Source organism: Cetorhinus maximus, chromosome 19 (genome assembly GCF_964194155.1).
Source record: "Cetorhinus maximus chromosome 19, sCetMax3.hap1.1, whole genome shotgun sequence".
NCBI lineage: Eukaryota > Metazoa > Chordata > Chondrichthyes > Lamniformes > Cetorhinidae > Cetorhinus > Cetorhinus maximus.
This window is the reverse complement of record NC_135897.1, coordinates 50690094-50717350: the sequence shown is the minus strand read 5'-3', so window position 1 is coordinate 50717350 and position 27257 is coordinate 50690094. Positions and strand designations below refer to the sequence as shown.

The 27257-nt window shown below is 44.3% G+C and overlaps 1 protein-coding gene and 1 long non-coding RNA gene across 7 annotated transcripts in view; one reads left to right on the top strand and one right to left on the bottom strand.

The window, feature by feature from the left end:
* naaladl2 (N-acetylated alpha-linked acidic dipeptidase like 2) overlaps positions 1-27257 on the bottom strand; it is a 955971-nt gene that overhangs the window by 494331 nt on the left and 434383 nt on the right. For all 6 annotated transcript variants that reach the window (XM_078563827.1, XM_078563831.1, XM_078563828.1 and 3 more), the window contains one exon: positions 2359-2641. In XM_078563827.1, the coding sequence (XP_078419953.1) occupies positions 2359-2641 (283 nt within the window). The remainder of the gene's footprint in view (positions 1-2358; positions 2642-27257) is intronic.
* Positions 1-27257, top strand: part of LOC144693797 (uncharacterized) — a 95718-nt gene that overhangs the window by 45682 nt on the left and 22779 nt on the right. The gene's annotated exons all lie outside the window — the stretch shown is intronic.

Here is a 27257-nt window from a genome sequence, read left to right as displayed (position 1 = left end):
AAGGCATAACCTCAATCAAACCTATACCAGGTATCAGCAGTATATCAGGCACAGACATTAAGCTAGAAAGGCTGACAAATATTTGGTAAAAAACCTGTGTCTATGCACATGATGGCAACGCATGTAGAAGGAATTTACAATTAAAATTTGGGGAAAATAGCCTTGGTGCTATAGGCTGTTCAAAACACAAGGCTTCATTCATAAAACTGATCAGTTTAATAACAACTTTAGGTGATTCCATAGGAAGATTGATTCTTTGGGACCACCAACTACAACACCGACAGGTACACTACTAAGGTATTGTCCCCAATTTTGCTTTTCTAAATATTAAATCACTGGGGCAAATATATGCTAGGATTGATCTTTCAATTTTTTAGTGATCATTTCTAAATCTGGAGTTAAGTCTCGTGAGTGGTTGGTAATCGACTGGTAGAAATGGTATGCCTATTTCAGAGAGGCATTATAAAACAAAATATGACACTGAGCCACATAGGAGAGATAAGGGAAAAAGCTTGGTCAAGAGGTAAGTTTTCAGGAGTGTTTTAAAGGAGGAAATGGAGGTAGAGAGATAGAGACATCTTTGAAGGTTCTAGGGCAGGAAAAGGCTTCAGACATAGGGAAGGGCCAGGTTATGGAGGGATTTGGAAACAAAGATGAGAATTTTAAAATCGAGGCATTGTTTAACCAGGAGCCAGTGTCGCTTAGCAAGCACAGGTGTGATGGGGGAACAGCGTGTGGTGCTAGTTAGAACAGGGGCAACAGAGTTTTGGATGACCTCAAGTTTACGGAGGGCAAAATGTGGGAGGTTGTCCAGGCATACATTAAAATAGTCAAGTCTGGAGGTTACAAAGGCATGGATGAGGGTTTCAGCAGCAGAAGAGCTGAGGCAGGGGCTGAGAACAAGTGATGTTATGGTGATTGAAATAGATGGTCTTTGTAGCAGCACAAATGTGGTTGAAAGATTATCTTAGGGTCAAATATGACGCTGAAGTTGTGAAAAGCCTGGTTCACCCTCAGGCAGTTGTCAGAGAGAGGAATGGTGATGACAGAGACCAAAAACAATGACTTTGGTCTTCCCAATGTTTAGTTGGAGGAAATTTCTGCTTATTCAGTACTGGATGTCAGAAAAGCAGCCTGATAATTTAGAGACAGTGGAGCGGTTGAGGGAAGTGGTAGTGAGGTAGAACTGGGGGTCATCAATGCACATGTGGAAAATTACATCATGATTTCAGATCATGTCACTGAGGTGACATGTAAACGAGAAATAGGATCATAATTGCTCCACCGTTGGCCATGCCTTCAGTTGTCTCGGCCCCAAGCTCTGGAATTCCCTCCCTACACCTCGTCACCTCTTTACACCTCGTCACCTCTCTACACCTCGTCACCTCTCTACACCTCGTCACCTCTCTACACCTCGTCACCTCTCTACACCTCGTCACCTCTCTACACCTCGTCACCTCTCTACACCTCGTCACCTCTCTACACCTCGTCACCTCCATACACCTTATCACCTCCCTACACCTCGTCACCTCTCTACCTCGGTTTCCTCTTTCAAGAAGCACCTTAAACCCTACCTCTTTGACCAAGTTTTTTGTCATCTGATCTAATATCTCCATTGTGGCTCGGTGTCATACTTCAATTTATAATGGTCCTGTGAAGCGCTTTAAGCATTTTATTACATTAAAGGCGCTATATAAACATAAGTTGTTGAGGGGTTCCAATGATAGATCTTTAAAGATGTACACTCACAGCAAGTCACATACATGAAGCCACTTAGAACTTGTCCTCAAACATCAGAATGCTTCGGATTCTGCTATGCTGTAAATGATTTTCAAATCTTCTGAATCAAGAGATTTATGAATTTTATGAGCTTATTTTAACTTCTGTAATAATTGAAATAAACGTAACACTCTCAATTTTACAAATATAAGCACAGTTATCAGTGGGAGAATGTCTTGTTTCCTTGTTGATCTTTTTTGGACTCCTATCTGCCTTATATAGAAAAGGCTGTTGACCTACATTTCACTATCCAAAAGATAAATGTCACCTTTCTTTGCACAACAAATTACAACTAAGTTCCAGTGTATACCATTTATCTTGATGGCACAAAATAGGTTTTTGAGGTGGATTTTAGGAATTATGAATGCTACTTAGACTGTTACCAGGAACCACAAATTGGATCTCTCACAAAGACCGACTTATGATAGATGTACATGACTGGACTGCAAAGGAAGATCATGCAGCTCTGCTATGCAGAACAAATAACCTTGTCAAAATATTTGGAGCAATTCAGATTTTACCAGGCAAATGAAATACCCTAAAATGACAGGGAGAATTGGTTTCTAAAACTTTCATTACCTCCAGAGATCCTTTGGCAGAATATGCAGCATAGAAATAGAGGTCATTCTTTTCCTTCTTCCCACGTGGGGCTGAGTGTAGAGTACTGCATTGCTGTCCACTGGGATAAAAGCACTGGCTGCTATTTGTCAGAATGATTTTGTTTTGGTCTGTATCAGGCAAGCTGAGAAGAACTGTGTAATTTGCTAAGCGGATTTCTGTTAAACCAGATGCAGTCCACTGCTCCATAACATGTGTAGCAGAACTCCCCCAATCTGACTCAGCAGCAAACGGTGTAAGATTCCTAAACAAGGGAAATAGAATAATTACTTTCAACACTGGTCGCATTTATCACAATTATGTGAAAAGATCTACATACATCAATAGAGAGAGAGACTAATACACATACAAATTGCAATGTACCTACTGGCATAGCTTTCTATTTTTATGTTGCAAATGCCAAAACTGCTTATTTTTAAATATCACTTGTCAATTTCCTATGGCATTGTACAGGGGAAGAGAAGACAAAGTGCAATATTCAAGCATGCAGGGATTGAGGACAGGGAAATATTGGAAAATGGTGTGGAAAGGGAAGGAGAATGGGGGAAGAAAAGCAAACAGGGAGTGGGGGAGAGGGGCAGAAAGAGAGAGGAAGGAAGAGAGAGAGGGAGAGAGATGGGGTAAAGGGGAGAGGGGAAGGGGGAAAGACAGGAGAGTGGTAGGTCAGAGGGAAAGTGGAAGTTAGAGGATGGAAAAGAGGAACGGGAGGGGAAACAAAAGAGAGGAAAGAAGCTGAGTGAGAGGGGAAGATGGAGAAGAAGAAAAACAAGGGAAGCAGGAGGGAAACAAGATAAAGGTAGGCTGAAAAACAACCATGGACTAGGGAATGCAAGTTGGCAAACTCTTTCACCAGTAGGAGCGGGGGTGGAAATTCAACAAATTTCTCATTGGTGGGAGGAGTGTCGGGGTAAGGGGTGCAGGCAGAAGAACCTGTTGTGGGTTCACAAAATGACACACTCTTGCCGTGGAAAAGGGATGGTGTGGAGTGGAGGAAGACAAGAGAATAAGCTCAAAGCTTTAGAAGTAGGGGACTTAAACCTTAAGCATTCAAAACTACATTCTGTCCAAGTGGAAGGGGAATGGACCAATCTTTGGTATTATAAAGTCAGTTAAAGACTTGACATTACTGCCCACAAAAATATAACACTAGCAGTTGGGCATAGCAGTTAGGATGTGGAATAGATATTGGAGATCGCAACGATGCATTTCTGCTTACCACGAAGATTTGCCTTGATTAGAAAGAAAATATGAATCTCTATTTTCTTGCATAAAATTCACACCTAACTTGTGGATCATTGGCCTAGTCTATCTTTGTGACCATTGCAAACACATGGTTGGAAAACCACCTGGTGACCAGGGTGCAGAAATGTTTGTACAGTGCTTCAAACATTATATAACATTTACTTTGGAAAAAGCCTGTCATGGTATCACCTACAGGTGCAAAAGATAATGCAGAAACAATATAAAATAAGGGATACAACGCGGGAGGGTGAGCAGGAACAGAGGGGCCTGGGTGTATATGTGCATAAGTCACAAAAGGTGGCAGGACAGGTGGAGAGAGCAGTTAATAAAGCATACATTATCCTAGGCTTTATTAATAGGGGCACGGAGTACAAGAGCAAGGAGGTTATGCTAACTTGTATTAGGACACTAGTTAGACCTCAGCCGGAGTATTGTGTACAGTTCTGGGTGCCAAACTTTAGCAAGGATGTGAACATGTTGGAGAGAGTCCAGAAGCGGTTTACAAATATGGTCCCAGGGATGAGAAACTTCAGTTATGAAGATAGGTCGGAGAAGTTGGGACTGTTCTCCTTGGAGAGGATGAGGCTAAGAACAGGTTTGATAGAGGTGTTCAAAATCATGAGGGGGCTGGACAGAATAGATAGGGAGAAACTTCCCGCTCATAAAAGGATCAAGAATGAGAGGGCACAGATTTAAAGTGATTTGTGAAAAAAGGAAATGCAACGTGGGAAAAAACTTTTTCACACAGCAAATGGTTTGGGTCTGGAATGCACTGCCCGGAAGTGTGGTGGAAGCAGGTTCAATCAAGACATTCAAGGGGGCATTAGATGATTATTTAAATAGAAACAATGTGCAGGGTTACGGGGAAAAGGCAGGAGAATGGCACCGAGTCATAATGCTCATTCGGAGAGCTGGTGCAGACATGATGGGCTGAATGGCCTCCTTCTGCACTGTAACAATTCTATGATTCTGAAACTGTCAACACTTGTATAATGGATTTCTCCATGGAGGTTGGGGATTTCAACTTAATTTTCATGCAACGTGGTGACCCACCTATGGATTTTTATAATATATTTAATTTTTATAAATAAAAGTTAGGTTTCTGGAACAGTCATAATCTTGCTGATCAATAGTGTTCTCATTCAAATTTGAATTTAATTGAAGTAAATAGCTGTATTACAGATCTATTATTTCATAAAGATGATTCAATGGACAAGAATTTAACTCTCTCAACTTGCAGAGAGTTAAAACCAGGGCCACGGTGGCAACCGCCAAATGTCAAGGAAATTCAAGCTACAACTGATGTTGCCTTGACAAGAACTTCATTTGTGTGGCATAGCATAAAGTACTGAGCATAGCCCTGCAGACAACATTTGCCAAGAGTTATGCATCTGCCAAATGCAATAGAACAACAATCAACAATGGGATACTCATGAACCTTGCTAAGCATTTTTTTTAAGGTTTATTTTGTGTTAATTTTAATTTAGAGTCCCTTGTGCAGTTTGGTAAATGTACTCAAAAAGCTGAGCCATACTTCACAGCTCCAAATGTTAATATTGATTAGTTGTTGGTTGACTGAAGAGCGACTGAAATATGAAGAAGTTGAATGACTAGATTTTAGCAGCACAAACCCAAAGTGAAAAGCAAGCTTTTCATTCTGTTATACTTATTAAACAAGCCATAGTATAGGAGTCTAATTTAACTCAGATTACCATCTTCTGAGACAGTCTCTGATTGCAATATCTGTTAACATGCTTTCCCTGTTGCAGGATTCAATTTGGCTAATACAGAACAAAACAATGGCTGTGCTTCCAATGCTATTCATTGAATTAACAGAGTGCTGTGAGCAGTTTTGCACAAAATGATCAACTGCCTCAGACATCTGTTCTTGTTTAGTCTCAATTCTTGCCACTATTGTCACTATTGTCACCCGGGAGCAGCACGATGGCTACCATAACAGCAGCAGCAGCAGCATCACAATAAGGTTCAGACAGCAAGAGAAGTGGGGTCACAAGAAGGCAGAACAGTCACATAGTTAAAGTTCCAGTGTTTCTAAAAATGTAAGTCATTCGAAACAAAGAGAACTGACTCTGTCCAAGACTGCAAAAAAGAAATACTCCATGGGTTCAAATGCTTTACTCAGACTTTACTTTTGCAATCTATGTTTTTATCCAAATGCCAATTGTAAGCATTTATTAATGCTGAAAAGACTAGGAACTGTGGAGGAAGTAAGGAATTTAGGTGTTTATGTGGACCTAAGATGAGTGCACTGGTATAAATGTAATCCAAAAGGCTAATGGGATGTTGACCTATATCTCGACGGAATTAGAATTCAAAAGGGAGGAAGTTATGTTTCAGTAGTAGAGACATTGTCAGGCCTCATGTGGAATTTTGGGCACTGAACCTCTGGAAATGTATATCAGCTTGGAGGGTGTTTTTTAATATTTGTTCATGGGATGGGGCGTTTCTGGCTAGGCCAGCATTTATACCCATCCCCAATTGCCCTTGAGAAGGCAGTGCTGAGCTGCCTTCTTGAACCACTACAGTCCATGTGCTGTAGGTACACCCATGGTGCTATTAGGGAGGGAGTTACAGGATTTTTACCCAGCGACAGTGAAGGAATGGTGATATATTTCCAAGTCAGAATGGTGAGTGGCTTGGAGGGGAACTTCCAGGTTGTGGTGTTCCCATGTGTCTGCTGCCCTTGTCCTTCTAGATGGCAGCGGTCATGGGTTTGGAAAGTGCTGTCCTAAAGTGCATCTTGTAGATTGTACACTGTTGCCAGTATGCGTCGGTGGTGGAAGGAGTGAATGTTTGTGGATGGAGTGCTGATCAAGTGCGCTGCTTTGTCCTGGATGGGGTCAAGCTTCTTCGTTGTTGTTGGAGCTGCACTCATCCAGGCAAATGCACAGTATTCCATCACACTCCTGACTTGTGCCTTGTTGATGGTGGACAGGCTTTGGGGAGTCAGTAGGTGAGTTACTCACCGCAGGATTCCTAGCCTCTGACCCACTCTTTTAGCCACAGTATTTATGTGGCTAGTCCAGTTTAGTTTATGGTCAATCGTAACCCCCAGGATGTTAATAGTGAGCGATACACTAATGGTAATGCCATCAAATATCAAGGGACAATAGTTAGATTCTCTCTTGTTGGAAAAGGTCATTGTCTGGCACTTGTGTGGCATGAATGTTATTTGCTACTTGTGAGCCCAAGCCTGGATATTGTCCAGGTCTTGCTGCATTTGGACATGGATTGCTTCAGTACCTGAGGAGTCACGAATAGTGCTGAACATTGTACAATCATCAGTGAACATCCCCACTTCTGACCTTATCATGGAAGGAAAGTCATTGATAAAGCAGCTGAAGATGGTTGGGCCTAGGACACTATCCTGAGGAGCTCCTGCAATGATGTCCTCGAGCTGAGATGATTGACCCCCAGCAGTCACAATTATCTTCCTTGGTGTTAGGTATGACTCCAACCAGCAGAGTATTTTCCCTGATCCCCAGTGACCCCAGTTTTGCTAGGGCTCCTTGATGCCACACTCAGTCAAATTCTGCCTTGATGTCAAAGGCAGTCACTGTAATCTCAACCCTGCAGTTCAGCCCTTTTGTCCATGTTTGAACCAAGGATGTAATGAGGTCAGGAGCTGAGTGGCCTTGGCCTTGACAAGTTGTGCATCAGTGAGCAGGTTATTGCTAAGCAAGTGCCACTTGATAGATGACCACTTCCACCACTTTACTTATGATGGAGAGTTGACTGATGGGGTGGTTATTGGCCAGATTGGATTTGTCCTGCTTTTTGTGTACAGGGCATACCTGGGAAATTTTCCACATAGCCAGGTAGATGCCAGTGCTGTAGCTGTACTGGAACAGCTTGGCTAAGGGCGTGGCACATTCTGGAGCACAAGTCTTCAGTGCTGCTGCTGGAATATCATCAGGGCCCATAGCCTTTGCAGTATCTAAGGCCGTCAGCCATTTCTTGATATCACATGGAGTGAATTGAATTGGCTGAAGACTGGCTGCTGCTTATGCTACTTGGCACGCAGGTAGTTCTGTGTTGGAGCTTCACCAGATTCATTCCTCATTTTTAGGTATGCCTGGTGCTGCTCCCGACACGCCTCCCTGCACTCTTCATTGAATCACAGTTGATCCTGTGGCTTGGTGGTAATGGTAGTGTAGGGGATATGCCAGACCATGAGGTTACAGATTGTGGTTGAGTACAAGTCTGCTGCTGCTGATGGCCCACAGCACCTAATGGATGCCCAGCCTTGAGTTGCTAGATCCATTCAAAATCTATCCCATTCAGCACGGTGGTAGTACCGCACAACATGATGGAGGGTATTGTCAATATGAAGAAGGGACTTCATCTCCACAAGGACTGTGCGGTGGTCACTCCTACCGATAATGTCATGGACAGATGCATCTGCGACAGGTAGATAGGTGAGGATGAGGTCAGGTATACTCTCCCTCTTGTTGGTTCCCTCAACACCTGCCGCTGAACCAATCTAGCAGCTATGTCCTTTAGGACTCTGCCAGCTCAGTCAGCAGTGGTGCTACCGAGCCACTCTTGGTGATGGACATCGAAGTCCCCCACCCAGAATACATTCTGCACCCTTGAAATCCTCAGTGCTTCCTCCAAGTGGTGTTCAACATGGAGGAGCACTGATTCATCAGCTGAGGGAGCAGGGTGTATGATAATCAGCAGGAGGTTTCCTTGCCCAAGTTTGACCTGAAGTGGTCTGGAGTCGATGTTGAGAACTCCCAGGGGCAACTCCCTCCCGACTGTATACCACTGCTGCATCTCTGCTAGATCTGTCCTGCCGGTGGGATGGTGATGGTGTTGGCTGGGACATTATCTGTAAGGTATGATTCCATGAGTATGACTATGTCAGGCTGTTGCTTGACTAGTCTGTGAGACAGCTCTCCCAATTTTGTCCCAAGCCTCCAGATGTTACTAAGGGGGACTTTGCAAGGTCGACAGGGCAGAGTTTGCCATTGCTGGTGTCTAGGTCGATGCCGGGTGGTCCATTCAGTTTCATTCCTTTTAGTAGTTTGATACAACAACTAAGTGGCTTGCTAGGTCAGTTAAGAGTCAACCACATTACTATGGATCTGGAGTCACATGCCAGGGTGGCAAATTTCACATTAGTGAACCAGATGGATTTTTCCGACAATTGTTTATATGGTCATCATTAGACTTTTAATTCGATATTTTTTTTTAAACCTGCTATGGTGGGTTTCAAATCTGGGTCCCCAGAGTATCACCCTAGGTCTCTGGATTACCAGTCCAGTGACAATACCACTAAGCCACTGTCTTCACTGCAGGTTAAACACTGCAGATTAAAGGCTTACATTATAAGAGCACATTGCATAAAGTGGCCTGTATTCCCTTTAGACTTGAAGATTGAGGGGTGACCTAATCAATGTATTTGAAAAGATTAAGTGGCTCACTACTGTAGATGCAAAGAAACTATTTCTTCTCATGAACACAACCAGAACATGGTGGTACTATCTTAAAGTTAGTGCCAACTCATTCAGGAGTGAAATGAAGAACGTCAAAAGTGAGTGAAAATCTGGAATTCCCTCCCTGATAAGGCTGGGTCAAATGAAATTTTCAAAGCTGAGACTGACATCTCTAAAAAAAACTCCAGCAAGTGATATTGATCAAAGGCAAGTAAATGTAACTGAGGTACAGATTTTCCATGATTTAATTGAATGGTGGAAGAGAATCAAGATTCCTATTTTCCAATTCTTTTGACATAGATTGAACAGTATAAATGCCAGACCCAATCCAAATTAAAAGAAGAGCATTACGAAAGCAGTTTAGAGTAGGAAAGTATATGGTTAGGCATTTAAAATGGGGAGTAATCCACACATGGACAAGTTGCAACTCATGGTTCAGAAAACAACAATAAAAGGTGGAATAATCCTCTTAAGGATCCATAGGGTTGACCACAGAGGGAACTCGGGGACCCACCATACATCCTTTAAATTGCCATAATCAGAAGAATGTCTCCGATCAGAGAGAACAGCCACTGAGTCCCAGTTATCCCAGAAAAAAAACTGAACTGTGAAATATGATCCCAAAACATCAAAAGGCATCATAGAAAGCATACAAAGCACCCTAAATCTACTGTAATGAAAAGGAATTTAACTTAGATGTCTTGAAGCAGTTGCCTTGTTCAGAAGTGCTTCCTGTGCTTGTTTTTAAGTTGTGTGTGTTGCATGTTTTTTGAGTTGCCAGCTTTTTTTCAGGGTGGGAGGGTGGTGGGGCTGTCGGGGGTGGAGGTTGTCAGCTTTTTTTGAAGCTGTTCACTAGCTTTTCTGAATTTTGAAGGTTGGCATGAATGGATGGGTATGTCCTGCACTTCTGACTTAATTGCGGAAAGGAATGTGATGGGGAAATCATAGGGAAGATCCATGTGTTCCACCCTGTGATGCAACAAACCAATGAATTAAGCAGTAACTTTTGCTTGAACAAGAGAGAGTGTGCTTTGCAGGTCTCGGGAGAATTAAATGCTGAGGTGGCATAAAAAAGAAAAACAATTAACTATGCAGACAAAAACAAATATCCAACTCAGAAGGCAATTGTAACTCTGAACATAGGTAACCTGATTAAAGAAAGAAATTCAAAGCCTTGGAGCCATTAATTTGCATTGTTAGAAATTATGACGTTTCGAAGGTCAGTTTTCAGATTCAATCAGCTTTCATTATCCAGGATGAGAACCCAAAGGGGCAAGTCATTTACAAGACCTGCTAAAACAATCACAAATAAACACTAAGAAATTTAATTTTGAATTACCCATTTTATTCAATAATGAATATTTGTACTGTGAGGCAGTCAAATGTACAATAGTTTCTGCCAACATCTGTGTGTGCTGTTGTAACAGTTTCAATATGATACCATATTCCTATATGTAGAACTTTCAAACTGATCCATTCAGTGCCTTATATGGAATTCTATACCATACAGTAGAAGTGTCACTGTTGCAAGTCTTTACTGGAAAATTACTTGGGCTCCCAAGTAATTGAAGACTCTAAAATTGCAGCCAGATAGAGAAGAGTGGCTGGATCAACATTTACAGAGCAAAGATAATCTGTCATTGAAGGCCACTGAAGGGAAAAACGAATTAGATGAAAAACTAAATGTTTCAGAGAGTCAAATAAATGTGTCTCAGATAATTGATTCATGAAATTATAATAGTTCTGTAACAAGAACCATTGGAAAACAAAGTTTGTAGACAGCTATGAGAAGCTGAACAGCTTCTCAGAGGATATGATACATAACTGTAAATATGAACAACTTGTCCAGCAAATAATCATTAATGTTGTAAGTAAATGTAATTAGAAAATTGTGATTTTGCAGGTATTGTTTTTTGTAACTGGAAACATTAAAGTTGAATGATAAGCGAGGATATGAAATTTGGAAAATTGCCCCAGAGCTTTCTTCTCAAGAAATGGGGAGATCAGTGTTTAGATTATAATTTTAAGGAGGTGCAAATTCTGAGGTGTAAAACTTCCAAATGAAGTAGCAACATTTGGCAGTTTGTGTTACTTTAAGAAGCAGAAGTATTTCTGACTCCCTTTTACATCTGATAAACCTAGTTTGTTTGGTATGGAATGGTCCAAGGGTTGCGGTTGGTGGTGATGCAAGGACGCTTCTGACTGACCTTGAAGAAAGCCTCTCTCAGAGATCAAGTGTGGAGCTAGAGTAAGTTGTTAAGAACCCAATTACACCTCATGCAACTTTTTCAAGGGTTTTTACAGGGAGACTAACAGTGTAAAAATTGAGGTTCACATCAGTTTACTGACTGCTTAGGAATCGCACTCAGGGAGGGTGGGCAGGGGCGCCCCCTGAAGAAACATAGGCCAGAACTTTGAGTTCGGTGGACGGGCGTAGTCGGTGGGCCTGGGAGCAGGTAGGAAATGGCCCACCACCTGCGGTCAGCTCCCGACCGCAATGTCACGCTGCGGGGCAATTAAGGCCTGCCGAGTGTGAACGGCGGCAACCCAATGGTCAGGAAGGGGCGGGTGGGGGCAGGGGTCTGTTGGCCGCCAGGTCCAATGGCGACTGGGCGGCCGGTTTAAAAACGGCACAGTCAGTCCCTGGAAGACTGCCGGCGAGGAAGACATCTTCGGTGTTGTCAGCAGGAGAGTAAAAATTACAGATACAAATGCAGCTGCAGACACCAGGTGAGACGGCAGGTCGGGTGGGCACTGAGCCACCCCCCCCCCCACCGCCCCCCTCCCCAGTTTTCTGATGAGTGCCTCATGGTCCTCCTGGAAGTGGTGGCTGCCAAGAGGATTACCCTTGTCCCCACGGATGGAAGGAGGCGGCCGCCGCGCCTTACAAAAAGGTCTTGGGAGGAGGTGGCAGTGCTGGTCAGCAGCCATGATGTTGTGCAGCGCACCTGGGTCTAGTGCCGCTAGAGGTTTAACGACCTGCTGCACTCAGGCAGGGCGAATACCGTGTTGGCATGGATCAGGGTGTTGAAGTGTTAAGGGCTGGCCATCCCTCTGCAGAGCTCAGGGGTGTTAGAGTCTGAGTGCCAATTATCAATGATGCTGGAGCTGGCCAAGGGTGTGAGCCCTGGTTGCTTGGACTGGGTGCCTTGTGGCTCGAGGGCCACGACTTAGATATGCCCTGCAAGGTACTCCTCAGGTGGGGTTGGCCAGGCTGCAATGGCGCTGCAGGTAGAGAGGGACTAATCAATGCTCCTCTGTTCTTTCAGGAGAAGATGACCCAAACAGCATTGAAAGGTCACGGAATGTGTAGGCCCTGCTAACCTCCTAATCCTAACCAGATATGAGCAGGATGCCTTGGAGCTGGAGAGACGCCATGCACCTCGGTCAACCGGCCGCAAAGAGGCACGGGTGTTAGACGAAGATAAGGGTGCAGTGCACAGAGGTAAGAGTTTCGGATAGTGCAAACATTCTTCTGTAGTGTCATCATTGATAGGAGCCTCAAAACTGGATCCCCCATTGATCACTGAAGGACGATGGCACCATGATGCAGATCTCTATGGTCTCACCAGGGTGCCTGGCATGCACAGTGACAGTGTGATGACTTAAACTAATGATATGTCATTGTTCTCCCTTAGGTTTGCCACCACGCACCCAAATGCAGGACCTCGAAGAGCTATCCCTGATGCCAGAGGATCGACAGGCTCTAGATGTACCTGTATGACACCCGCTCTTTGAATCAGGCACCAGCACCTCAGTGGGCTTTAGATCTTCAGCTAGAATGTCAGTGCACAGTGGTGAGGGCACCTCACACTCGCTTGAGGTGCAGGCGGAGGCAGAGAGTGCTCAGGGTGCCAGCAATTGGAGGACTGCTGGAGACCAGGACGATGCTCAGTCGAAGGCAGATGATGAGCCCCTGGTGTCATCTATTAGACGGCAGATGCTGGATGTTCAGCGAGGTGTGCGGGAGGATCTGGCAGAGATCCATGAAGGAGTCCAAGCGGAGCATCACCACTGCACTGACCCTCATGGCCAAGCCTCCTCCATTGAGAGAATGGCAAATCTCATGCAGAGGCGGCTCCAGGAACAGAATCAGAGGTTCCTGATGTTGCGCTCGGACCTACAATCCCTCACACAGGCACTGACCTCAGGTGGTCAGTGTCCATGTGGGAGATGGATGAGGCACCCAGTATCCCAGCTAGGTGCCCGTCCATCAATGGTGAGCAGGGCAGTACAGAGCAACCTCATGTAGGCACATGAGCTGCCTGCCATCTCTGTGGGCTCCTCTCAGGGCACCCTGGATGATGGCAGCAGCTCCTCCGCCCTTCTGCCAGTGACCGTGGCATCTGAAGAGACTGCGGAGACTGGGGAAATGCCAGCCATGGAACTGACCTCTCCCTGCCAGGCAGGGCCAGCACAGGCTCCACTGGCCAAAGGACAACCACCAAGGTCATCATGGCCAACAGGATGGCAGAGTCAGCAGACCGTCTCCAATGCCGGTGCCAGCGAGAGGCAAGCATCAAGACGAAGCACTCGCAAACATAAGTTTAAGGCACCATGAGCACAAAAGGGACTGGTCACGGGTGATCTTCTGTTGTGCAATGTTTTGTTTATTTTAACAGGTTTGGGGTTGATGACCAGAGAAAGTTCTGTAAATTTGTTTTGATTGCGTGTCATGGGATAAATTTTCCTGTGTCATGATGGCCTGAGTATACTTCACACTTTTTTATTTAACATCATGCAGGGTATGCCAATATGTAATGCTGGACGTGGGTAGCTTGAAACTTTATTGCACAGGCACTGAGTGGACTTTGGGGTCAAAAGAAAGGGCCATTTCAGACAACCAGGATGGAGGCGGCAGCCATTGCATGAGGTGGTAGCACTAATTTGGTAGCCTAGCTGAAGGAGCATTGGATCAAGGCGTCCCTGGTATCCCTGCCTCACTGGAGGTTACAGAGGTCTGCCTCCATACCCTCAGGGTTCTCCCCACCATGCTCCTCTTCTGACTCACTACTGGATCCATCATCTGTGGCCTGTGCAGCTGCGTCAACATCCTCTTCCTCCACTGGGTCCCCCCTTGCCAGTGCCAGATTGTGGAGAGCGCTGCATGCGATGACTATCAGTGACACCCGCTCTGGGGGATATGGTATTGCTCCCCCTGAGCAGGTCAGGCATTGGAAGCGAGTCTTCAGAAGACCAAAGGTCCTCTCTATCACCGACATTCTGGAGACATGGCTCCTGTTATACCATTGTCCAGCCTCTGTTCTTGGGTGGCGGAGAGGCAGCATAAGCCCCCTTTTCAAGGGATAGCCCTTGTCACCCAGCAGTCATCCATCAAGTCAGGCTGGAACACTGAAGAGCTTCCGCACCTGGGGGTGTCTCAGGATGTACACGTCATGGGAGCAGCCAGGGTACCTTGCAGAGACTTGCAGAATCTGCATCCTGTGGTCACACACTATCTGGACGTTCATGGAGTGGAAGCCCTTCCTGTTAACGAAGGTCCCCGGCTGACCCGTTGGCCCCTTGATGGCCACATGTGTGCAGTCGATGGCACCCTGGATGTGGGGGTACCCAGCAATCACTGCAAAGCCTCTGCCTCGCTCAGCCTGGCTGGCTTCATCCATATGGAAAGGAATGAAAGTCAATACCTGCCTGAACAGAGCTTCTGTCACCAGTTTGACGCAACTGTGGACAGCTGATTGGGAGACTCCACACAGATCCCCCACTGACCCCTGGAAAAAGCTGAAGGCATAGAAGTTGAGGGCCACTGTGACCTTCAGAGCCACTGGCATGGGGTGTCCACCCACACAGTCGGAGCTGATCTCAGGTCCAATCATCTGACAGACGGAGGTCACTGTCTCCCTTGATAGGTGAAGCCTCCTTCGGCATTGCACCTCCAACATATTGAGATAGCTGCATCACCACCTGTAAACACTAGCAGCAGGACAGTGGCGTCTTCTGCGGTCCCTTCTGCCTTGGACTACCAGATGGCCCTGCGCCCCCTGTGCCTGCACCTCTCCACCCATAGGTCACTCCCCTGGAAGCTGCATAGGGACACCTGGCCTCCTCTCCTTTCTGCCCCTCTCTTCCTCCTCAGGAGGATGTGCCTCCAGCGGAGACCACAATTCCCATTACAAGGGTAACAGAAGTCTGTCCGATACTTGGAAGGGTCCACATGGTTTGAATTTTCTGGGGCCCTTGGAGACACCGAGGAGACCTGAAATGAAGCCTGGAAATGCTAACAATGAAGCCCCAAACAGAGATGAAGCTGGCATACACCAATAAGTCACCAGCAGCAAACTATCTACCAAACTCCTCACTACTAACACTGGCAATGCTGCTTACCCTTTTTATCCTACCCATGGATGACGTTTTTGAAATTGTCAGCTGGCCGCCTGCCTGTTTTGCCCATGCAACAAGCGCAAAATTGCACGGGCACAAAAAATCCGTATCAATTGACATTTTAATGCCCTTAACAGGTCTCTTAATTAATGGCGAGTGTGGCTCCGGCGCCCGCACACGCCTGCCGAGCGAAATATCACGCGAGGGCGTGATGGCGTTGGTACGCTCACCCGACGTCATCAAGTGCTATTTTACGCTTGAGTGTGTTGGGCACGTGCCCGCACGCCGAGCGAAAAATTCCGCCCATAGAATCACTGACAGAAACTTTCAAATTTCTACGCATGTGTGAGCTCCTTACATAGATCGTGCCAACTTCAGTGAAGAAACGATGGCAAATGCTGACAGTTGCACCGTCATTATCACCTCAAAATCTGGGTCAATGTCAATAATTAGTGGGAACATTATCAGACATTTGGAAGCACTATTCATGCAGAGGGAAGGGTTATAAATAATGTCACAAGAGAGCAGTCTTTAACTTTGCCTACATTTTTGAGGCTATGATTCATGAGACAGAATTTTATTTTATTTCTGTGACAAATAATTAAAATACAATTTTTATGCCTTGTCAAAAGGTCTCATTTTATTTTAACTCCACTTTTTGCTAAAAGGAATTTCCAAAGTTATGCCAAATGACCTTTGTAAAGAGTTGTACATCATTTCCTGTGAAAATGCAGACGTATATTCATATGCCTTCAGCACTCAACCGTATACATAATGGGAGGTGGTAAACGGCAGGAGGAAAGTGGATAGTATAGTGAATAATTCAACTGTTATTTCACCTCTGGAATCTAGGCTTCAATGTAACCCAGTTGAAATGGTAAACATATTTACTTCCTACAGGGTGTAAATGTTACAATCCCTGTAGAGATCAATAACCTTTAAAAGGAAAGTCAAACATCCGGTGGATGGCTGAAAGGATCATACGACAAGATTTCAAGTTTTAAGACTTTTTACTGTAACACACGATACAAAAGCATCATTGACTATTCACTATTCCAGGAGGCAACTTACACTCAAAACTACAGGAAAGATCCTCCATTTAACATTTAAAACAACTGAAAATCTCCCTCCACGGTTATACTTTACTCTGCCCCTTAAGTGTACACTCTATTCTCCCGAAACCAGTCCAAAGTGATTCTTTGCTCTTGATGACTTGCTTTTCCTTTCTCAGCCAGGGAATTCCTACTCCTTGAGCTGACTTTCACAAATTGGAGATTCTTACCTCCAGCTAAACCTGGAGCAGAATTTTGCCGTCGGCGAGCAGGGGGCGGGACCCGCTCACCGACACGGGATGACACCGGGCGGAACCCCCGATGTCATCCCGCTCCATTTAAATTTTCAGGAAGGTGGGGGCGCAGCAAAATCAGCTGCGGGCCCGCCGACCTGACAATGGGCAATTGAGGCCATTGACAGGATCATTTAAACAATTAAAGGACCTGCCCATCTAACCTTAAGGTTGGCGGGCAGGCCAGGAGCCCCGGCGGCAAATAGAGAAAACATGAAACCTCATCCAGCGGTGGGATGAGGTTTCATGCAGGGTTTTAAAAATTTTAATAAAGTTATTCTGTAAATTATGAACATGTCACATGAGGGGGACATGTTAGGGAATTTTTTTTTTCTTAATATTTTTCAAAGTGGAAGCAATCACCCTGAGGCTGCATTTAGCTTCAGGGAGATGTGCGCTCTTTCGTGCGCATGCGCGAAAGAGCGCACTCTCGCTTTTAGGGAATCGCCCTGGCCCGCACAGGAAGTGCATAGTGCTTCCCGGCGGACATCACGCTGGGCGGGCCTTAATTGGCCTGCCCACGTAAAATGGCGGTGCAGCCCGCTTTGCTGGCGGGGATCGACTCCCCGCCCGCCGGAGATTGGGTCAGGCCCACCCGCCCGATAGGCAGAAAATTCTGCCCCTGATCTCTTCAATCTGAGCATGAGCTTCCATGCACATTCTTGCATGGTGAACAACTGGTTCTATCTCTCAGCTCCTCACAGACCAAGACTATAAGGTTCAGTGATATTTTATTGTAAGCTGATCCTACAATATCTTCCTATGGACTGCACCCCCCTCAAAGCCAATCTCCATGGCAACATGAATCACATGGGCCTTGTATCCAGGTAGAAATGCTGATTAGCTGTCCTTTAGACTTCCAATGCAATTCTATCTTGAAACCAAACAGACAGTTTAGAGTATACCATTTTAAAACTCGACATTCCTAACACCTTCCTGGGAATTTGGAGGCCAACGGTCTATCAACCACCTACAGAGATGTCCTTGCCATTATCCACAGGCTATCCACATTTTGCGCCTTTTTCCCAGTAAAGCAATTGGGGCTCCCCTTGAATCTTTAAGCAACCACACCACTCATGCTTGTTGTCAGTGGAATTCAGAACAGGTCATATGACCCCTTCCATGCCTCCATTTTACCCTAAATTAAAGAGACAGTTCCAAAACATAACAATCTTATAAAATTTCATAATTATAACATAAGGATCATAACAGTGATTTGCTTGGGTAATTTAACCCAGATCCCATTGGCTGAAATCTATGGTGCAGAGCAAACAGGCAAGTTTTACAAGCTGGCAGAAGTATGGGGATTCGTCTTAACTTCCTTTATCACAAATCTACTGAAGGGCTTGAGAATGCAGACCATTTTCCACATTTGCCTCTGTTTTGAAACTGGGTTACACACCAGTTTGGCATGCTTTAGAGGATAGTGGAAATCCAATTGCTGGGAACTTTGTCAGGTTTCTGATGCTCAACACCATTTCTTCAGGGAAGTGCAGCTAACACCCAGCTCATACGGATAAACTCCACTGAAGTTACACGATAAGTAGGAGGAACTCTGACAAATTTCCTGGCACCAATGTTAGATAAGGTAGGTGAGAGAGTGAGTGGTGTTTAATGGAGTTGATAGGGCTCTCGCCCACCAGCTGGAGAGGTGGCGAGAGTCCCACATCACCTCTTTTCGCGAAGGCCTGCTGAATTAGTGCCAATTAGGCACCAGGCAGCAGCAGGCTTTCCCTGGGATCAGAGACCCCGCTGGGAGCTGCTGGCCAATCAGAATGGTTGAACTGCATCTCTGACCCTTTTGTATACCAAAGTCAGCCTTTTCTGTCAAATGTTTGTTCTTCCTGGGTAATCAAAAAAGCAATAGAATTGTTGTATAATACAGAACATACAAAAATAATTTCAACAGACATTTTTTTACATTACCTACTTTAATCCTCAAGTGACTGTCATTATCTTTCAAATGCAAGTACTCTAAAAGAACTTCAATACCTTCACTCACAAATACTGTAGATTTATATTAATTTCCATTGATTTAATTTTTTTCAAATGTGATATTTAACTTGACCCATTTTTGGGAAAATAAAATCAAATTTCAAAATAAATGAGAGTGACACAAAGTAAATATACTACTTTCTTGCAAATATTGAGCAGTATTAAAAAAGGAAGAAAGATTTATTTCCAAAGAACACATCACAGTTTAGAGTATTTGACACCAACATTGCATCTTCAGAAGGTCATGACGTTTGCTAACGGCCTTCTGAATGAGGGCTTAATGACATATGTTGTTATGGCAGATACATCATTACTGAGTCTTTGCTGTCTTGCAAAGGGCCTGTGTTTTTTTTGGGAAATGCAGAGACATAAAGTATCCCTCAAAATGTCCTCTCAATAGCTGTAAAAAAGAACTCAGATACACAACTCTTCCTTTTCATTCTTTCAACATCAATATTATAAAGGGTAAATATTTTGATAATCTAATCCCTTTTGAATACCTGGCAGTGAAATATGTTATGTACAGTTAAGATTTCAGAAACAACATAATCACCATTAAAGTCAATTGTTCTACTTCCACTAACAAAGTAAAAATTCCATTCTATTCAAAACATATGGGTTTTGAAACTGTGTGCTAAGTAGAGCTGTAAAGAATAGGGTAGTATTATTTCACCATGTAAGACCATAAGATGTAGGAGCAGAAGTAGGCCATTCGGCCCATAGAGTCTGCTCCGCCATTCAATGAGATCATGGCTGATCTGACAATCCTCAACTCCACTTTCCTGCCTTTTCCCCATAACCCTGGATTCCCTTACTGATTAAAAATCTGTCTATCTCGCCCTTGAATATATTGAACGACCCAGCTTCTACAGCCCTCTGCGGTAAAGAATTCCACTGATTCACTACTCTCTGAGAGAAGAAATTCCTCCTCATCTCTGTCTTAAATGGGCGACCTCTTACTCTGAGAATATGCCCTCTAGTTCTAGACACTCCCACAAGGGGAAACAGCCTCTCAGCATCTATCCTGTCAAGCCCCCTAAGAATCTCATATGTTTCAATAAGGTCGCCTCTCATTCTTCTAAACTCCAATGAGTACAGGCCCAACCTACTCAGCCTCTTCTCATAAGAAAATCCCTCCATACATGGGGTCAACCTAGTGAACTTTCTCTGGACTGCCTCCAATGCCAGTATATCTTTCCTTAGATAAGGGGACCAAAACTGTTCACAGTATTCTAGGTGTGGTCTAACTAGTGCCTTGTTCGGTTTTAGTAAGGCTTCCCTATTTTTATACTCCATTCCATTTGAAATAAAGGCCAACTTTCCATTTGCCTTTCCTATTACTTGCTGAACTTGTATGTTAGCTTTTTGGGATTCATGCACGAGGACTCCCAAATCCCTCTGTGATGTAGCTTTCTGCAGTCTTTCTCCAATTAAATAGTATTGAGCTCTTCTATTTTTCCTTCCAAAATGCACAACCTCACAGTTTCCCACATTATATTCCATCTGCCAAGTTTTTGCCCACTCACTTAACGTGTCTATATCCCTCTGTAGGCTCTTTGCGTCATCCTCACCACTTGCCTTCCCACCTATTTTAGTGTCATCCGCAAACTTGGCGATAGTATATTCACTTCCCTCATCTAAGTTATTAACATATATTGTAAATAATTGTGGCCTCAGCACTGATCGCTGTGGCACTCCACTAGTTACAGGTTGCCATCCTGAAAATGCTCGCCTTATCCCAACTCGCTGTCTTCTATTAGTTAACCAATCCTTTATCCATGCTAATATACTACCCCAACACCATGGGCTCTCATCTTATTAAGTAGCCTTACATGTGGTACCTTATCAAACTCCTTTTGGAAATCCAAATACGCCACATCTACTGGTTCCCCTTTATCTATCCTGCTTGTTACCTCCTCAAAGAATTCTGATAAATTTGTCAGGCATGATTTCCCCTTCATGAAGCCATGCTGACTCTGCTTGATTAGATTATACATTTCTAAATGCTCTGCTATTACATCCTTTATAATAGACTCTAACATTTTCCCAATGATGGATATTAAGCTAATGGGCCTATAGTTACCTGTTTTTTGTCTCCCTCCCTTTATGAATAAGGGCGTTACATTGGCAGTTTTCCAATCTTCTGGAGCTTTTCCAGAATCTAAGGATTCTTGGAAGATTCCTACCAGCACGTCACTACCAGCGCATTATTACCAGCAGTAGCTATTTGTGTAGCTACTTCCCTTAATGTCCTAGGATGCAACCCATCAGGCCCAGGGGACTTATCAGCCTTTAGCCCCATTAGTTTCCCTAGTACTTTTTCTCTAGTGACAGTTATTGTATTTATTTCCAGCCCCAACTTTGCTCTCTGATTATTTAGTATTTTTTGAATGCTATTAGTGTCTTCTACCATGAAGACTGATATATATATGTGTATACAGAAACAAAGGTTTAATCAATTCTCTCTTTGAACCACATTGCAGTGGATAGTTTTGCAAGTTAATTTATGATTCTGTTGTACCACATAAGTATTTTTCAGCCAGAAAGGAAATGTTCAAAATTTTAATACACTGCTTATAGGTTAGAACTCAACATAGTGGCTAAAGCTTTCCATTCTGCAATTGTGCAAGTGGAAGTGAAATAGGCATTTACTTCTATCACTCCTACATACACACTGCTGCCCTTGTCTGATTTCTAGGGTCAGCTCATTGTAATAAAAATGGACTGATTTCTGCTGCAGGGCTGCATTAGATATGACCTGGTTGCAGAGATCCTCATGCAGTGCAAAACTGAATGCCCTGCAGCCACTTAAAGAAGTGATCTGAAATGGAGGTGGAAGGATGCTTGAAAATGGTCGCCAGGTACGATGGTGCTCAGCAAATTTTGGAAATAGGGTAACAAAGATCTGCTTTAAGAGATTCAGAGAAGAGAATATGGCAACAACAACAGTTTGTATTTATATGGTGACTTTAATGTAGTGAAACATTCCAAAGTGTCCGTGGTGGGGGGTGGGTTAAAGAGGAGGATGACCTTGGGGTGGGGTGGTGGGGTGACTTTGATAGGTTCAGGGGGCCTGAAAAGGAGGTTCCCCCCCACCCAACTTGCCCAACACCCAACACAAGCTCACACAGCTAAAGCTGTTAGGCTTCCTGCATAGTGTGGACTTCCCCTTCTGTCGGTAAAATACCAGCGGGAGTAGGATGAGGCCCTTAAGTGGCCATTAATTGACAGGTCGGGGACGGGCAGGGAGTTCAAAATCCTGCCCAATGTGTGTTTTTTTTTCATCACCAAACTACAGTGAATTTAATTTCTCATGATGATACAGCTCTAACAATCTGATTGCAGACTTGTGGTGTGTGGGGTGGGGTGGGGGGGGGGAGCATTTCAACAACACATCCTATGGAGAATGGTAGAATCATCAACAGCAACTTCTGGATTTACATGTTGAATTGCTATGTGCAGACCCCTGGGGCAGAATTTCTCACTGAGCGGGCGGGCTTGCGCCCGACCTGCTCAAGCGTAAAATAGCGCCTCATGACGTTGGGCAAGCGTCCTGATGTCATCACGCACTCATGCGATATTTTGGTCGGCCGATATACTTCTGAGTTTAGCGCGCATCCACCGACCAAAATATCGCTCGAGTGCGTGATGACGTTGGGACACTCGCCTGACGTCATCACGTGCTATTAAGAGGACAATTAAGCCCATTAACGGTGCAGTTAACAGAGATTTTTTTGTTGCCCATCCAACATTACAGTTGGCAGGTGGGCAAATCGGCCAGGCAGCCTTTGCCTTTTTCATGAGGCCTCATCCACAGGCTGGAAGAGGTTTCCGTGATAAATTAAAATAAAAATAAATTTCTGTGGACAACATTTTCATTAGCTACATTTTCAGGCAGCTGATTATGAAGCTTGGACACTTTTTTCCGGTTTCTGTGACATTTATTTTAGGCTGTTCAGGTCTTCAGCTCCCTGAGGCAGCTCTCTGCCTTCAGGGAGCATCCTGTCAGCACTTGCCCACGCCCGCACTGACTTCAGCACTCACCCTCCTCCCGCCCCCAACCCCGGCAGTGCTCAGCATTTCAGCGCACGCTTCACACTGGCAATTAATGGCCAGCCAGCGTGAATTCATGGTTAGGGGCCAATCGCGGTCGGCGGTCCATTCCCCAGTTGATCCCAGACCTGCCGATCGTGCCCGCCGACCTAAAAATCTTGCTCCTGAAGCTGTTGTCAGATTTAAAGGAGTTACGACGAGCAACACTGACAGTTTTGTCATCTTAAGTACCACAAAATCCCAACCATTGTCTCCACATGGTTATATGGTGACTTGAGAGCCTGAACAGCTAGATTGGACTGATGGTCTGCAGAAGTTACACTATTCCAGAATGAGCCTGCTGGTCTTCGACTCTCTGCCTTGGTCATATGTTCTTATTAGTGCCACTCTCTGGGCAAAAATGTTTCTTTTGAATCCCCTATTGGATTTATTAATGACTATCTCATATTTTGGCCCTTAGTGTTAGCCTCCATCGCAAGAGGCGACATCATCTTCACATTTACCCCATCAAACATTTCATAATCTTAAAAGACTTCTAGAGAAAACAGTCCCAGTCTGTTCAATTTTACCTGATCTGTATAATTTCTCAGTTCTGTCATCATTTTAGAAAATCTTTTCTGCACCTGCTCTAGTGTCTCTGTATCTGTTTTATAATGTGGAGACCAGAGCTGTTCTCAGGCCTGAATTTTTGCGACGAAAGAGAAGGCCTCTGCCTTAGCCAAAATGGTGCTCGAGCCCCTATTCCGGATGCCCACCCTGAACCCAACACTCATCATTTTCACTGATGGGGAATGGTGGCGGGTTATCGTTTGCAGTTGCCTTCAAACAGATCCAATTTTTGTTAGTGGATGTCCAAAACATGACTTTTGGCTTTTATACTTTTCAAGAGAAGGTCTAAACTTACCAGAGTTCTTTGGGCAGGTAGGGTAGCCTTTTGGATAGGTCCAAGGATACCTTTGGGATAGGTACGCTGCCCTTTAGGAGAGGAGAATTACCCTTTGGGAGAGGTCAAGCGCCCTTTGAGATTGTAAAATTAGACATGAATGTGCATAACAAGTGGATAAACTCATTGGAACTGTCAAACTCTCAAGACATTTAAATCCTCTTGGAACTATCAAGCTGCCAAGGCATTTAAATCTCCTGCCCCTTAAATTAATAAAAAGCCTGCAGTTTAAAAAATAATCAGTGCCTGCTAATTTGATCTGATGGTATAAGCCTGAGGACTTTCATTATAGGATTTGTGCTGCATGACTGATTTCACAACCTATTTTATCACAGTGGGGTGCCTGTCAGTTCACAGTTTGATTGAAAGTTTAAAGTGGTTGTAAAGTCTTTGATGTGGGGCTATGAATACAAATGCTCATTTTTATAAAGGATTAAGTACCTGAAGGAAATATTTGTTTCTATAAGGTATTAAGTAGTTGAAAGAATTTAAATTAGCAAATGGGTTTTTATCAATGAGAACGTTTTTTTTTAAATAGTGAAGTCATCAATGGACATTTAGAACTTTATTTCATCTTACCATAGGCCCTGAGGTCTTCCCATGGTGGATACTGGGTGAGTTGGCATGAAGGGTGCAAAAGCAAAGGATGGTGCGTGGAGGGAATGGGTCAGCATGATTTGGCACTAAGCTGGCACAGGGGCTATAAAGGGCCATTGGGAGCAGGTAAAGGGGTGTATGGGCTATGAAGGGACATGGGGGTGGGTAAAGGGGAATAGGCTGGAGGAGGGATGGGTAGGGAGCCTGAGGTGGCATTAATGCGTATGGGGATGTTTGGGGGGCTGAAAGAGTGTGAGCAGTGAGGGCTAGAGGGCTTTTATCTGTTGTTTTATTCTTTTCCTTACCAATCCCTGAGTGCGAAGGTGTGCCTTTCACAGGACCTGCCTCAGCACTCTGCAGTCCCTGTGGCTTCCTCTGTGCTGTTTCCGGGGGTGGCAGGCCAACTCTTGTTAAGACTACCACCTCACCAACACCCCGCACCACCACCCCCCATCCCCCCACCCCCCCATCACTCCCTATCCCACCCCCCAACCCCCACCCCCTCCTCCACCCCCAAGTCTAAATTGTTTATGGAAATGGTGAACAACAGTAGGTCCAACACCAATCCTTGTGCCAGTCTGAATAACTACCTTTAATCTCTACTCTGTGTATTCATTTTACTATGCATTCTGCTACTTGCCCTCCAACTCCACATGCTCTGACCTTAGTCGCGAATCTAATATGCGATACCTCATCAAAAAGCTTTTGGAAATCCACATATGTTGCATTGACTACAAACAATTCAATGAAGTTAATCAAGTATGATCTTCTCTTTTGAAATCTATGCTGACTACCATTTGTTAAACTTTTATTTTCTCAAGGCAAAATTTAGTCCCCTTTCTCAAGGTTAATTTGGAGACTGGGGAGAGTGTGCGGAGTGCCTGATCGAGGAACCTGGCTCTGGAAAGGGACCTACTGTTAGGACCCCGCACCCTGTTTCTTCTGCCACCTTCAACCCTCCCCCACCCACCCCCTGCCCCAGCCACCACCCGCTGCCCACCCTAGCCAGAGTTTAATGTTTGAAATATTTTGCTATCATTACCTGTAGGTTTATCTTGTTTTTTCCTTAGTGGCCCTATCCCTCTCCTGATTTTTGTTTTGTGTGTCAGTAGAAGGCTTTGGGTTTTTTTATTTTCCTTGATAATTTAATTTTGCAATTTCTCTTTGCCTTCCTAATTGTTTCTTGGCTTTTATTGTAACCTTTAAATATTTCCTTTTGCCATCCTCTCCTTTGTCTAAACACTAATGTATTCATACCTAGTTTCAATTTTATCCTTTTTTTCTTTCATCCATGCTGTGTTATTAGCAGCTAGTTTTTTGCTTTTTAGTGGGACATATTTCTCTGGAGCTTTTTATCATTCTTTCATGGGATGTGGGCATCGCTGACAAAGCCAGCATGCTACCATGAAGTTATTACCAATTAGTAAAGCTACCCCACTCACTTTGTTCCCTTCCTATCCTTCTGATGATCTTACAACCTGCAATATTTAGTTCTCAGATAAAAGCAAAAAACTGCGGACGCTGGAAATCCAAAACAAAATACCTGGAAAAACTCAGCAGGTCTGACAGCATCTGCGGAGAGGAACACAGTTAACGTTGAGCCCTAATGACTCTTCATCAGAACTAAGGAAAAATAGAAAAGAGGTGAAATATAAGCTGGTTTAAGGGAGGGGGGGTGGTGGGACAGGTAGAGCTGGATAGAGGGCCAGTGATAGGTGGAGATTGCCAAAAGATGTCATAGTCAAAAGGACAAAGAGGTGTTGACGGTGGTGATATTAGCTAAGATATGTGCTAATGGTGACATTAAGGGTAAAAAGCAGGTTGAGCAAGGTGGCCCTAATGGGGGTGGGGTGGGAGGAAGGGATCGAGATAGGCTAAAAGGTAGAGATAAAACAATGGATTGAAATACATTTAAAAATAACGGAAATAGGTGGGAAAAGAAAAATATATATAAATTATTGGAAAAAAGGGAGATCGGAAAGGGGGTGGGGATGGAGGAGCGAGTTCATGATCTAAAGTTGTTGAACTCAATATTCAATCCAGAAGACTGGAAAGTGCCTAGTCGGAAGATGAGGTGCTGTTCCTCCAGTTTGCGTTGAGCTTCACTGGAACATTGCAGCAGGCCAAGGGCATGTGGGCATGAGAACAGGGTGGAGTGTTGAAATGGCAAGCGGCGGAGGTCTGGGTCATGTTTGCAGACAGACCGAAGGTGTTCCGCAAAGCGGTCACCCAATCTGTGTTTGGTCTCTCCAATGTGGAGGAAACTGCATTGGGAGCAGCACGTATTTAGTTCTCAGTCCTGTTCTTCATGTAATCATGCTTCAGTTATTCATACTATATCTGCTTCCTCAATTTGAATTACTGACCCTGATCCCCCATTTTGTTTTGGGATGGTGTGTACGTTCATCTCCATCCCTTTTAATAGTCCTTTTATACTTCTGCTTTAAAATTACATTTGCTCTCTGAATATTTATATTACTCTTGTTCCTGACCTTAGTTTGTCTTTTTTGTCATCATCTATTTCTTTTATCTACACAGTTATGTTAGTTGCACCAGGGTCCTCCTTACTAGTTTAAACTTTTATTGATACCCTACTCTGCTTTAGGTGGAGCCCATTCCAAAAGCACTGCTCCTTTCCTATTCCAGTACTGGTGCCAGTGTTAAAGAAGAAAACATCCGACAACAGCCTGAGTCTTCCCGAGGACCCATCCCTCCACCTAAATTCACTCATTTTATCATGGCAGCTTATGTATTTAAGCATCAGAACACTGGCTGAACGTGTCACTACTAAGTCAGAGAGTATATCACTGGGTGAACTCCCTAAACTATCAGCAAATAGGAGGAACTGGGGGAATAGTAAAGCAACAGCTATCTCTCCACG